Genomic DNA, 15,073 nt, shown 5'->3' on the forward strand with positions numbered 1-15,073 from the left:
TCTGTTGTAAGCCTATTTAATTGATTCAAATCCAGTATTTGCATACTTCAATGAAACTCTCTATAATATGTTAGAAAAATCCCCTAATAAAGGTTGAATAAATGCTCAATTCTGAGGGGACAACATCACCACTCACCAATTAAAATGAAATTAGATAATAAAATAAGTTAAATTATGAGGCTAATGTATATTATATAAATTATCTGTATGAACACACCCAAGAAGACTTGCTACATTTGCCAAAACATTTAGTATGAGAATACTTAGTTGCATAATAATATATACTTCACATATTTTTAAAATCATTTTTATAGTCAGAATCAAACAAACATTTTAGCATTTTAAAGCAGGTGTGCAGAAATGCACCAATGAAAATGTAATGCATCATTTACAGAAATGATTATAATCTGATATAATAATATATTTTATATAAAAAAAATAAGAATTATGAATACCACTGAATAAAACAACCGATTCAGGGCCAAATTTCAGAATTCACGATGCATTACTAAACGATACAAAGAATTAGAGCAAATGTATACCCCTCATTTTAAACAAAATTAATATTATATATAATATATGACATTAAAATGGTGTTACCATATATTATAAAAGAAAAAAAAAGTCAGTTTGGTGCAAATCATTTATTCCTCTGGGATCATATTTGTTCTTACATTTTGTAAAAAATAGTTAGCAATAAAAGCTAGGGTAGGAGGCTGAAGTGAGGGGTAACAAATATTTTGTTTAACTGCATACAGTATATATATACCATTCTTAGACACCAGAGCACGACGATGGGACCATTTCCACACAGAACAGTAACCTGAAATGACTTACTGTACAAATGCAATGCTCACTTTGGCACAACCCTCTCTGTGATCAATTGACAGCACATTCAAATGATGGCACCTTACAACAATGCTTTAAAAAGACCAAATATTATGATGGGAAACAACGTGGTGATGCGTAACTGGTGTAAAGATATTCTTTATAACCAGCCAGGGCTACGTATGGTTAAATGATATCTAATGACTAAACATGAAGGAAAACTTTGGAGTGTCGACTTGCTAAAAAAAGTAAACTAAACGGACTCAATTGATCATATGGGCTAAGTGCAAAAAGTTCAGTGTGTGTCAAGCATCGGGAGAGTTGATCTAGGGGGTGGCGCAAGTGATATTGGGGGGGTTATTTGTGACTGTGTACACTGGTGTCATGGGAGGTATTTGTTCAACAGCAAAAACGTTTGCTAAACCCATTAAAACAAGCTTGCAGCCCTCCTACAATACAGAAAAGGAGGCAGTCTCTTCAGCTGAGGTCAAACCGTGGCTTCTGGAAAACAAACAAACGAAAAAAAAAGGACAGACACATTTTTAGCACACTTCTCGAAGGACCTTCTCGCCTTGGCCCTGCCCTTGATTCAGGTGTAGGTTCAGGTTTAGATATGGGCCCCTCGTAGCTTGTCTCTTTGCTTGTAACGCGAGCAGGAGCGGAGGCATGCCGTGTGTCTAAGCGTTTTGCATCTCTTTGCCAATCTTGTAGCTGAGGATCTTGTTCCAGTCAATCTTGGTACGGGTGACGGGAAGCTGCCGACGTAAGGCCTTGAAGGTGGTGTCAGACATGGTCTGGTAGTTCTCACTGATGGCCGTCTGAAAAGCAAACGGCAGGGGAAATCTCACTTCACACATCATAGATATCATCAGGTGCTACAGAAGAATTCATTTCTTCCTCCATTCAATGACAGAACTGTAAAATAATGACTAACCAAACAAAATCAACTGGAAAACAAACCTGGTAATCATTTTCAGCATTTTCAATGATTTTGACAAATTCCTTGGCAGTCTGTACCTCATTCTGTTGAAATATAAGAACAAAAAATAAATAAAAATCAAAAGCACCATATTAGCTCACCCATAATTACTAATGTGAAATTCCAATATTTTTATATATATATATATATATATATATATATATATATATATATATATATATATATATATATATATATATATATATATATATATATATATATATATATATAAAAATAAAATTATGGCTTTATTTCATTTTGGCGATATATATTTTTTATATTATTTCTCTCTTTTTAAAGGGATAGATCACCCAAAAATGAAAATTTGATGTTTATCTGCTTACCCCCAGCGCATCCAAGATGTAGGTGACTTTTTTTCTTCAGTAGAACACAAATGATGATTTTTAACTCCAACAGTCAAGTAATGCTAGTGGACAGGAACTTCTACTATAAGAGTAAATAAAACTTGCATAGACAAATCCAAATTAAACCCTGCGGCTCATGACGACACATTGATGTCCTAAGACACGAAACGATCGGTTTGTGCGAGAAACCGAACAGTATTTATATCATTTTTTACCTCTAAAACACCACTATGTCCAACTGTGTTCAGCATTCGTTTAGTGAGGTCTGATTGCGCTCTGACAGCGGCAGTGGTCGCGTGCATATACTTCAATGAGTGCTAGACATCACTGCCGTTGTCAGAGCGCAATCAGACCTCACTAAACGAATGCTGAACACAGTTGGACATAGTGGTGTTTTAGAGGTAAAAAATGATATAAATACTGTTCGGTTTCTCGCACAAACCGATCGTTTCGTGTCTTAGGACATCAATGTGTCGTCATGAGCCGCAGGGTTTCATTTGGATTTGTCTATGCAAGTTTTATTTACTCTTATAGTAGAAGTTCCCATCCACTAGCATTATTTGACTGTTGGAGTTAAAAATCATCATTTGTGTTCTACTGAAGAAACAAAGTCACCTACATCTTGGATGCGCTGGGGGTAAGCAGATAAACATCAAATTTTCATTTTTGGGTGAACTATCCCTTTAACTTCTCAAAGAAAAGGAAGCATGTGGCACAAACATAAAATGAAAAGCAAAAGGAAGAACATCAGGTGTTACTGAATTTATCATTCTCATGTTGCCATAGTAAGCACTGGGAAACTGAGATGGTTGTGAAAGTTTATGAGGCAGCAGGCCGTCTAGTACATTATAGCAAGCCAAACTGTACACCTCGAAATCCCAATCCCAATTTAATATATACTACTAGGGGTATGACAATACTCCTGGCTCACGAGACGAGACGATACACAATATTGGGTGCACGAGATGATAATTTAACACCGTTTTTAAGAAACCGTCAATGTATATGACTGGAAAAATAGTCTTTTATTTGACTGAAAGTCATAAAAGGCAAAACAATACAGGTGCAGTTTGAAATGTTTTAACTAATCTAGTGCTGTCACAAACAATTATTTTGGTGATCGAGTAATCAGCTGATTATTTTGACGATTAATCGAGTTAGAAAAATCATTTTTGTGGTAATAAAAATAGACCTAAGTGAACTATAGCCTTTAAAATGTCTTAAAATACATATATAATAACAATGAGGCAATAATAATTGGTTTAAAAGCAAGTAATCATATAGTCTTATTGAACAACACTGTTAGGGCCCTATCATACACCTGGCGTAATGCGACACCAGGCACGACGCAAGAGTTTTTTGCTCATTTCAGCCTGACGCAGCTATCATTTTCACACCCAGCGCCTGCGTTGCTTAAATAGCAAATGCACTCTCGTCCTGCACTATTTGCAAAACTCGCAAATGCACCACCATAATGGATATTCATTGCATGTATCAGAATTACCTATTTATTTGACCAATCATGGCAATACACATGTATTTGTACTGACTCTTCAGGTTGAGGGTGTCTTCATTAAATATGTAATTAGCAATCCGCCATGGTGCAAGCAACCCGGCTTTCAAAGAGAATGGGAGATGAGACTCTGATCGGTTTATTGCACGTTACGTCCAAAACACACCCATGACTCATTAAGACAATAGGTACAATCCTTTTGGACCGTGCGCCTGGCACACTGATCATTTTTTCTGTCGTTAAACAAGCAAAAGTGTATTCGGACACGCACCTGCGCCATGCACTTCAGACCATGCGCTTAGATTGTTAAAATAGGGCAGTTAAAGTACATAATGTAATATATACATAACATAATCAACTTCTGTACATTATGTATTATAACAAATGCCTGCAGAGGGCACCAATGGCCTGGTGATTACTGTTGTTACACTTTACAGCAAAATAAAATCCTTGTTTAATATTGGCCAAATAGCATTTAATTTAACAAGATCATGTGGCCGTCTGTTGGAAGCTATTTTAGTTTTTAAAGTTTTAAATATGGATATTTTTCTTTCACAAACACATTGCTTCACTTCAGAAGGCATTTATTAACCCCACGGAGCCTTGTGGAGTTTTTTTGTGATGGATGCACTTTTTTGGGCTTCTCTATTCACTGTCATTATAAAGCTTGGAATAGCCAGGACATTATTTAAAATAACTCCGACTGTATTCGACTGAAACAAGAAAGTCATATACACCTAGGATGGCTTGAGGGCGTGTAAATCACTGGGTGATTTTCATTTTTGGGTGAACTATCCCTTGAACTAGTAAATATTCTGACAGGCAGAAACAGAGCTAACTATGCAAATCAAAGAACTCAACAACAAGAGCTCAAAGAACAAACAGTATTCACAGATGTACCAAAAAGACTTCATTTGCTTTATCTATTAATACAGCACCTCGCCCACTGTCATTAGCAATATCATTCTTAGGGCAGCTGGCAGTTCCTTAATCAGGCAGGTTGTTTGTGTTGTACTGACTCATTAACAGGAAGTCTTGGGTTCAAGGACTCACAAAACCCAAGCAGCTCAGGTTCAAATAACTTACAGAGATGACCAGAGACTCTTGCACATCCTTGTGGCTGACCAGCTGCACATTGCCATCCTCATAATAATGAACCTGGATCTTCAGCACTCCCACCACCTGAGCAGTGGGCTGAGAAATGCTGAACTTCCATTCCGATCGGCAGCGCCCGTTCCTGTATGCAGAGAAATGGAGGAAGTTCAAAGGTTATTAGTCTTATGGACAAAAAAAAAACAAAACACAAGACTGATGACATTACTGGTAGTTTTATTGTAGAAAAAACAAAAAAAACAATGTTGCATGCAATCCTGCATAATTATTCGCACAGAATTACTACTATAGTATGCAAAGACCATTCACTATTTAATTCCTAGAAATCCATGTTATGGATATGACATCTCAAAGACAGATATACTTTTGTGCCGTTAAGCAATGTGTTGTGCTGTCCTTGTGTGTGAAAGAGCAAAGCTAGTTTGTCAGTACAGTGTGTAGGCGACCTTTGCTGTCTAGTGCACCTGTTCTCCATTCAAAAGACATAATTGTATCTAGATACAGTAAGATCATGATCTGGGTGGGGCAGAGCTCATGTCACACATCTTAAGATCACATATCATAATTGGAACTAAGCCGGTAACTGCGACAGGCATAGAGCGGAGCCTCATTCAAAGCAAAGAGTGAATATCACCTATTATGTTTTTTTTTTTTTAACACACTAGGGTCCATTCACACAGAACGAGTTTTTGCTTTGAAAAACACGAGACGCAGGTAGTAGAATGGGGGATAAACGCAAGGTCTAGAAGACACCTTTTTTTTTTTAAAGCTGAACTTCTTTTGAACTTCTGAACTTCTGCAAAAGACAGAAGACACAAGCTTAATGCTCAAACACGTCCATCTAGCTTGTTTACATAGAAAAACAATGCAAATATAGCACAGTGGAATGGAAAAACGCATTCTAAGAGTATCAGTCAAAAGTCTGGACACACCTTTTCATTATTATAACTATTTTCCACAGTTTAGTACAATAGGCTTTCTGTCAACCAACTTGACCAGGTGCATTCTGGGAAATTCATACATTGAAGCAATTGTTTTAATGGGAATGCAAGGTATTTTCAACATTAACTGGGTTTAGTCTGTGATTTTATTGCAGTCCAAATCAAGGATGTTGATTAATAAAAACAACATGAAATACCACTGCTAGAAATAATAATAATAAAAAAAGTATCTGTGTACTTTCCACTGAGTTGAACATCTCTAGAGGTCGACGGCATTTATTAACCTCAGTTAATATTACAAATGGAATCTTATTGTAAAGTGTTACCATTTTACATAAATTCAAACAGTCATAGTGTTAACACATTAACAGATGTGAATGCGATAACTTCACATCAATATTCACATCAGAGAAGAAAGTACATGGATTGTTTTTTTGTCACGTTTTTATCAATTATGATTTCTCACTACATGTGTGCTTTTTCTGAGCGAAACGGAGTGAACTGCAGCTCTAATGGCAGTGCTAAAGTCATGCAAAGAAGACAAACAGGCCAGGATTTTCATTAAATAAATTAAATTTCAGTTTGTTTTTCACCTAACCCAATCATATACCTCCAGAACACTTGGAATATACTGCACGTGTCGCATGGGATCATTCTTTGATACATTTACGTCTTTTTTAAAGCTTGATTGTGGTCGCTATTCACTGCCATAATTTGGCCGTGTGCGAGCAGGACACTTTTTAAATATTCTCCTTTTGTGGTCGGAAAAAAGAAAGAAGGGCATATGGCATTAGAACAACACCAGGGTGAATAAATGATGACTCAAAAGGATAGTTTACCCACAACTGAAATTCTGTCACCATTTACTCACCCTCAAGTTGTTCCAAACCTGTATGAGTTTGTTTATCTCCCGAACTAAAAGATATTTTGAACAATGTGGGTAACTGTCTGGTTACCAACATTCTTAAAAATATCTTCCTTTGTGTTCAGCAGAAGAAAGAAACTCATACAGGTTTGGAACAACTTGAGGGTGAGTAAATGGTGACAGAATTTACATTTTGGGGTGAACTAACCCTTTAGAGCTATTAAAAACAGGATGAAGGATAAAGAAATTACCAGAAATTTTTGGGCTGAAACTGATGACCCTCGATACAGGCAATGATGGTTTGCTGTCCATCAATGGTTTTCCCATAAACCTAAAGACGCCAATACAAAAAAAATCAGCAAACGTGTGGCATGAAAACACACTCACTGCTTTATTAAATTTAGGGCTGTCAAACGATTAATCGCGATTAATCAAAATAAAAGTTTGAGTTTGCCTAATATATGTGGGTGTACTGTGTGTAATTATTATGTATATATAAATACACACAAATTAATGTATATATTTAAGAGAAATATGTTATTTATGTACAGAATATTTATATATAATATAAATTATATAAAAATATAAATAAATACATATAGTTGTAAATATTTCTCAAATATATACATGAATGTGTTTGTATTTATATATACATAATACTTACCCACAGTACACTCACATATATTAGGCAAACTCAAACTTTTATTTTGTATGCGATTAATCGCGATTAATTGTTTGACAGCCCTGATTAAATGAGCTATTCCTTTAACATAACCCAAAATGCGATCTAGTGAACTCACAGTGCAGACTCCAGTGGGGTAATGGTCTTTAACATACGCCCTCAGAGCTTCATCACAAGCATCCCTCCACGGCCTGAGAGCTGCTTCACCCTCATAAGACTGTGGGTCAGTCGCCTCTTTCCTCAGGTGGTCAAACTTGAATGACTGTTTCTTACGAGGGTCAAAGAATCGGCCGTGGCCAAGGTCTCCATGCTCTGTGATCAAAACCTGCAGTTTGGAAGCAGTTTAAATTCAATTTGGAGTACAATTTAAATTCAAAATGTTCATAAAGAGATCATAAAACTAATCCATATGAACTGAGTGGTTTAGTCCAAATTTTCTGAAGAGACTCGATCGCTTTATATGATGAACAGATGGAATTTAGGCTTTTATTCACATATAAACATTGAAGCGTCAAAGTGGTAGTTGCATAGGTGTCAATGGAGGGACAGAAAGCTTTTAGATTTCATCAAAAAGATCTTAATTTGTGTTCCAGAGATGAATGAATGTCTTACGGGTTTGGAACGACTTGAGGGTGAGTCATTAATAACAGAATTTTCATTTTGGGGTGAACTATCCCTTTAAGGTGACCGTCTCTATGTAAAGTAATTTCATGCACATTTTTGACAAGCAGTTCCAAACACAAACATAATTTTCTTTGGAAAAATGTGCACTGGTGAATCATGCACAAAATGACAAGGAATGAGTGTTAAAGGGATGGTTCAGCCAAAAATTATTTCATCATTTACTCACCCTAATGCCATCCCTGATGTATGACTGTCTTTCTTCAGATAAGCACAAAGATTTGAAGGGTTGTTTTTAGTCCATATAATGCCAATGAATGGGTGTCGCTTGGTTGACACTTGAAAAACCACACACAGAGATCGTGACGTTACCACTTCTCGCGCAAGCTTCACAACACACTTACGTCACGTGTCACAACATTCCTCTCGTTAACGCTCATATGACAGTAGAATCAATGATTTATAGTTAAAAAAGTAAAAAAATATTAGTATTTTCCTTGAACACACCTATCGTTTCGCTTCTGAAGACACTGATTCAATCCTCTGGGGTTGTATGGATTACCATCATGATCTCTGTGTGTTGCTTTTCAAGCATCAAACAAGCAGCAGTCTTTCAATTACATTATATGGACTCGCAGAGATGGATTATTTTCCTAAAAGTCTTTGTGTTTATCTGAAGAAAAAAAGTGATATACATTGTGGATGGCATGAGGAGGAGTAAATGATGAGAGAATTTTCATTTATGGTTGAATCATCCCTTAAAGAAAGTAAATAGGATCCATTTCACTTCATGTCAATGTTATTCACCTGATCTTCACTTCCATCAAGTTTAGCAGGTGTGAACTGATCCATGTTGTACTGGGCAAAAGCACTGTCACAAACAGAAAACAATGTTTAGTATCAGATTTAAAAAAATCTTATTAAGGACTTTTGATAAAGCCACAGAGCTAAATATAGCACTTCTCCATAAATATATTCATATTGTGAAGAGGATTCTAAACTGAAAGAGACACTGAAAACTGGATGTGCATGAATGCCTGTGTTGGACAGAATCTTGGCTAAAGAAAATAGACTTATGAAGGAGACGAGAAGGATAGTAACATAATATGCATTCAGATAGTACAATAAATACAGGCTACTCACTGAGCCGCCCCTTCCCTGAGCAGATTGTCATTATTGAGCAGTAGCCGCACATCTGAAAACAAAGAAAAGGTGTCATGTGATATAATGTGAACATTATGATGTCAGCGAGTGACACCGCATCTTAAATGTACAGTATTGTTGTTATAATGTAATTCCACCTAACATGCACTACTGTTAAAAAAAACTTGGGGTCAGTAAGTTTTTTTTTTTTTTGTGGAAATAAATTAATATTATAGGATGCATTGAACTGATCAAAGTAAGTGTCAATGCCTATATAATATAATAATAATAATGTTACAAAAGTTTCTATTTTGAATACATGCTGTTGAACTTTAATACAACTTATTTATAAAAAAAAAATCCTGTATAAAATGTATCAAGGATTCCAAAAAAAAAAAAAAACATTAAGCATTACAACCTTTTTCAAAATTGATAAATGTTTCTTGAGCAGCAAATCCACAAATTAGAATAATTTCTGAAGGATCATGTGACACTGAAGACTGGAGTAATGATGCTGAAAACTCAGCTTTGTCATCATTCACAGGAATAAATTACATCTTAAAATATATTACAATAGAAAACAGATACTTTAAATTGTTATAATATTTTACAATATTACTGTTTTTACTGTATTTTTAATCAAATGAATGCAAGCTTGCTGAGCAAAATAGACTTTTTTCAAAAACATTAAAAAATCTTAAGCTCTTAAATGAAGGAAGTAGAAAATATGCCGGGTGTGCTCTGTCTTTTTGATATCTGTATACATTTATCATGAACTTTTTACCATTGAAGACTTCGTTGAACTCTCCAGGGGGAGCATGGATGACAAAATTTGCAGCAATGCGGACCTGTGGAAAAACAAATGTAAAACTTATGAAAATGTGAGCGCTGCTTGCACATGCAAAATTCCTCTCTAGTGTTTATTTAAACCCTACACTTTCAGAAACCCAAGAAAAACTGTCACTTTCAAGAATGGGTGGGGTGTTATGCGTATACAAACTAGTTTTATGAGACATATGCATTTCCAAAGACTCTTAGAGCCACAAACAACTTAACCAACACTTATCGGCTAAACGATTTTGGCAACTTTGCGCTTCCTTTGAAAACAGGTCAAACGATGCCTTAGTAACACACTGTGCCCACATCGAGTCACTCCTTAGAAGGCGGCAGGGTTGAGGCTTTTCTTAGCAGTGCACATGTAAGCATAATGGGCCAGGCAGTGACACCGAGTCCTGCATTGGCTCCATGGACGACTCCCATTCTGGACTCTTTCCAGAACCTCTACAGGGTCTGTCTTTACTGACAAACCTAACAAACAAATACTGTAAAGACCACCTGTTGAATATTCCGTCCACACTTAACTATAGTCAACCTGCAAATGGGAAAAAAATAAATCACAATAATAATAACGGCCAATTTGGTTACGTTGTTTGGAAATGCAGTAGATTAAATTACATTGTAAGAATCAAAGACATGCAAACCATCTACTGAAGAAAATATGTCACAACTTGCACATCGTAAAACAACTTTAAATTCTGCGGAAAGTGTAGACGTTATCTAGGATGATGCCTAAATTTAGTTTCTCCAAAACAAGCTAAAATATGTGCAACAAAATCATGACTGGTCTTGACGTTTTTCTGACTGTTGCAATTTCATCAAGAGACAAAGATTGGTGACAACGATTTGTGGTGTCTGTCATAAATACGCAAGGAAATATTTTATATTATGGAAACAAACACATAAACTAGCTTCCAACTACTGTTTGGAGATCAGTATAATTTTTTTTTTTTTTTTTTCAAATAAATGAATACTTTTATTGAGAAAAGATCCATTGAATTGATCAAAAGTGAGACAGTAAAGACATTAATAACGTGACAAAAAAAATTATATTTCAAAAAAATGCAGATCTTTTGAACTTCCTATTCATCAAAGTATTCTGAAATAATAATAATAATAATGCATGCATGGCAAAATGTATTGGACCCTGGGATGTTTTCTTGCATGACAGCATTTCTAAAACCTAAATTTGCTATGGATGCAGAAATAAAGCACACATTCACATTTTCTGTTCCAGTCACCATGACAAAAAGAATTTGGTGTTCTTGGTTTCCTTGTCTAGTCACATGCTTAAACATGTTAACCTTGATTACTGATAAGCAGTGAGGTTAAATGAATGAATTACTGTAGTCAATGCATTAATAACTTGCCCACACAATATCTACAGAGTGTATAAATGAATGAAGCATTTACATAGCACTTTATTATGTACTACTGTACACCCAAAGTGCTTCACATCAGCCTCAGATTTCTGCAGAATTTGAATGCCTGTAATTAATGAAAATCTACAAATGACTCAAAAATCTATAGAACAACAGCCTGTTTTCCACTGGTATACTTAAAGGATTAGTTCACTTTCAAATTAAAATTTTCCTGATAATATACTCACCCCCATATCATCCAAGATGTTCATGTCTTTCTTTCTTCAGTCGAAAAGAAATTACTTTTTTTGATGAAAACATTCCAGGATTTTTCTCCATATAGTGGACTTCAATGGAGCCAAAATGGTTGAAGGTCAAAATTACAGTTTCAGTGCAGATTCAAAGCGTTCTACACGATCCCAGACGAGAAATAAAGGTCTTATCTGAAGAACCCATCGCTCATTTTCTAAAAAAACAAAAAAAACCCATAAATGCTCATCTTGAACTAGCTCTTTTCTTCTTCTCTCTTACTCCAGCAGTGTAGACACTGTTAAGTGTATTACAGCCCTCCACAGGTCAAAGTTTGAACTGAATTGCCATATATAATATGCTAGTGCAAGTAGTATATAACAATTAGTTCAAACTTTGACCTGTGGAGGGCTGTAATACACTTAGCAGTGTCTACATTGCCGGAATTCTAATAGAGAACAAGAGAAATAGTTCAAGACAAGCATTTATTGTTAAAACGTATATATATATATATATATATATATTAATATATATATATTTTTTTTTTTTTTTTTTTTTTTTTTACCGAAAATGAGCGATGGTTTCTCTAGATAAGACCCTTATTTCTCGTCTGGAATCGTGTAAACTGTAATTTTGACCTTCAACCGTTTGGGCTCCATTGAAGTCCACTATATGGAAAAAAAAAAAAAACCTGGAATGTTTTCATCAAAAACCTTAATTTCTTTTCGACTGAAGAAAGAAAGACATGAACATCTTGGATGATATGTGATATGGGGGTGAGTAAATTATCAGGAAATTTTAATTTGAAAGTGAACTAATCCTTTAAAAGAATGTTTTTTTTTTGGTGGTTGAATTCTCCGTCTTGCTCGCACTTTTAGTAGGAAGAACAAATCTGCTCATTTCCCATACAATTGCTTTCAATTAATATGACAAAACTCCTTCTAGTTCACCAAAATGTCCAGAAAAAGACATCTGTGAGAGCCAAAGATTGCCTAACTTGTTCTGTGCTTCAGGGCAGAGTTTGCGCTAAAGAATGTTTTTTTTTTTTTAGTTATTATAGGTATAGGATAATAGTGTTGAACACACTATTTTAGTATGTTTCAACGTTTTAAAGGGATAGTTCACTAAAAAAATTAAAATTCTGTCATCATTTACTCCTCCTCAAGCTATCCCAAACCTGTATGAATTTATTTCTTCCACTGAACACAAAATATGATATTTTGAAGAATATGGGTAACCAAAGAGTTGATGGACAAACAGTATGGGAGAAAACAATATATATCAACTGTTTGGTTACTGACATTCTTCAAAATATCTTCAGTCATGTTCAGTGGAAGAAATAAATTCATATAGGTTTTAGGATAACTTAAATAGGAGTAAATGATGACAGAATTTTCTAAACTATCCCTTTAAAACTTTGAAACATACTAAAATAGTGTGTTAAACACTATCCTATACCTATAATAACTTAAAAAAAAAAAAAAAAAACATTCTTTAGCATAAAAAATGTGCCCTCAGGCACAGAACAAGTTTTGCAATCTTTGGCTCTCACTGATGCTAAACAATATATCAGGGGTATCTAAATGACACATCTATGCTTCTCAATCTTGAGCAGTTTGCAGCTGCAACAAGCTTTCCACATCTAAGCATTTCTGAAATGCTTCTTCCCTCCTTCAATTGGCCTCTACACGACTGCTTCGCGTTTGCAGAGGCGGAGGGGAACATCCGCACATTAGAACAGCCCGTGACTCGCATCGGCACGGTGGCAGAGGGAGAGGGCGTGAGACCGGAAGAGCCGCGCGCATGTAAGAACATGCAGAAAGAGGGCTGGGTCACCCACACTCAGCTGAGAATACAAACAAGACCAGAGCTGAGGTTGCGCCCCTGTTTCAGTGCAAGAAAAGCACTTCCCCTTGGGCTTAGTACACAAATCCAAAGCGGCAAACGAAATGAAGCCATTTATATATACGATAAGATTAGAAACAAGTACACACACACACACACACACATTTATATAGCAATAGTGATCTAAAATAAGTTTGTTATGTGACACTCAACTGTCATAACATGCCAAGTTATACGGCAGAGAATAAAAAGTACATTACTGTAAATATACATGCCGTTATAAACAACATATAAATTGTTAATCTTGATGAAGTGATTTTTTCCCTTATTTAGATGCCTCACCAGTCAGCCTCTACTAATAGTCCGTAAACTCAATAATACTTCCGTTGTTGATGTGAAACCGCTTAATATGGTCCCATAGAATGCATTTTCAACACGTAACAAGCATATTAATCGCTAATCTCAGTTACCATCTACACAGTATAGCGTCTCTGAGAGTGCGATCATCGATTAGATCGAGTTTCAGTTAGCCTGCTAGCTTCCTTAGCACGCTCTTCATCGCGGATTTTATAGACTTTAAAACATCCAGTGTGCATAATAACATATACGACATGTTCATGACAATATAAAAGTTATTCGTGTGCCAATAAAAGACAAGAGAAAATAAATCAGGAAGCCTGAATAGATAATCATATACCTTCTCCTCGTCGGTAAGCTGTTCCTCAAAGTCCGCCATCTTGGCTCAATTGGACCTGCCCTGTCAAACTGCATCACGGGAAAACAATCATAAACATGACAAGAGTTTAAAATTGCATATTTACCTACTCAAAGTTATGTTTAGATATTGTCGTTTGTTTATTTCACTTTGTGTGCCATGTTATCTTTAATTAAAAAATATATTAGAATGTGTTTTTAGCAGACATTTCTGTTTTTTTCTTTATGTTTTGATTCAGTAAAGGTTTAAGACTGAAAAAGTATTAAACCATTTGTATTTAAGCGAAATAATCATTTACAGTATTATCCAAGCATATAACCTGTCGAAGATTACGTTTGTTTCATAAATTTTGTAATCTCTTACTATTTATGCTCTTGAATTTCCAGTATACAAGTATATTGTTTGTTGTTCTCAGTACCAAATATTAAAAAATCTTGAAATACCCGAAAATACAAGATTCTATGTTTTAAAAGAAATAAACACACCTTGTTTCTATATAAGTATGGTAAACCAAATATTTAATTAATTACTAGTATTAGTGTTATCTTACCTTGATTTAACTGCTCATATTTAATGTCTAAATTTGTCAATTATATATTGTCTGCTCAATATATATATTTTTTTTTTCATATTTGGTTATGCATAGTAATAACTACTGGAATATATACGTTTCTCTGACGGAAATGAAGACGTCTAGTTTCTAAAATAAAGATCTACCAATCTTCATTGAATTTTGAATTAAACAATCCCATCCAGGTAATGAACTATCCACGAAAAGCATTGCTCCCATACGGATGTTATGTAACACCAGGGTTTTAGGGAGTGTCGCAAAAGAGTGTTTCTCATAATGACATTTTATTTACACTTATATTGACTTGTAAATGCGAAATGTAAAAAAAATAACAACTCACTTCTATATTTAAGTTGTTTATGGATTGATTCAGCATTCAAGCAGTCAAGTAAATTATTTAATTAGTGAAGAAAATGTCATGGTTCCTGAGTGCGGTAATTTGTTG

The 15,073-nt window shown here is 35.2% G+C and overlaps 1 protein-coding gene across 1 annotated transcript; it reads right to left on the reverse strand.

Moving 5' to 3' along the window:
* Positions 1 to 291: 291 nt before the first annotated feature.
* On the reverse strand, positions 292 to 14,812 carry capza1a (capping actin protein of muscle Z-line subunit alpha 1a). The gene is made up of 10 exons (XM_067373151.1): positions 14,608 to 14,812; positions 14,040 to 14,107; positions 9,835 to 9,898; positions 9,051 to 9,102; positions 8,715 to 8,778; positions 7,405 to 7,611; positions 6,856 to 6,935; positions 4,772 to 4,922; positions 1,789 to 1,851; positions 292 to 1,646 (listed from the first exon to the last, which is right to left on the reverse strand). Exons 2-10 carry the CDS (start codon positions 14,076 to 14,078, stop codon positions 1,506 to 1,508), a joined length of 861 nt encoding a protein of 286 aa, XP_067229252.1. The 5' UTR covers positions 14,079 to 14,107; positions 14,608 to 14,812; the 3' UTR covers positions 292 to 1,505.
* Between the last annotated feature and the right edge of the window lie 261 nt (positions 14,813 to 15,073).

Source organism: Chanodichthys erythropterus, chromosome 21 (assembly GCF_024489055.1).
Source record: "Chanodichthys erythropterus isolate Z2021 chromosome 21, ASM2448905v1, whole genome shotgun sequence".
Taxonomy (NCBI): Eukaryota; Metazoa; Chordata; class Actinopteri; order Cypriniformes; family Xenocyprididae; genus Chanodichthys; species Chanodichthys erythropterus.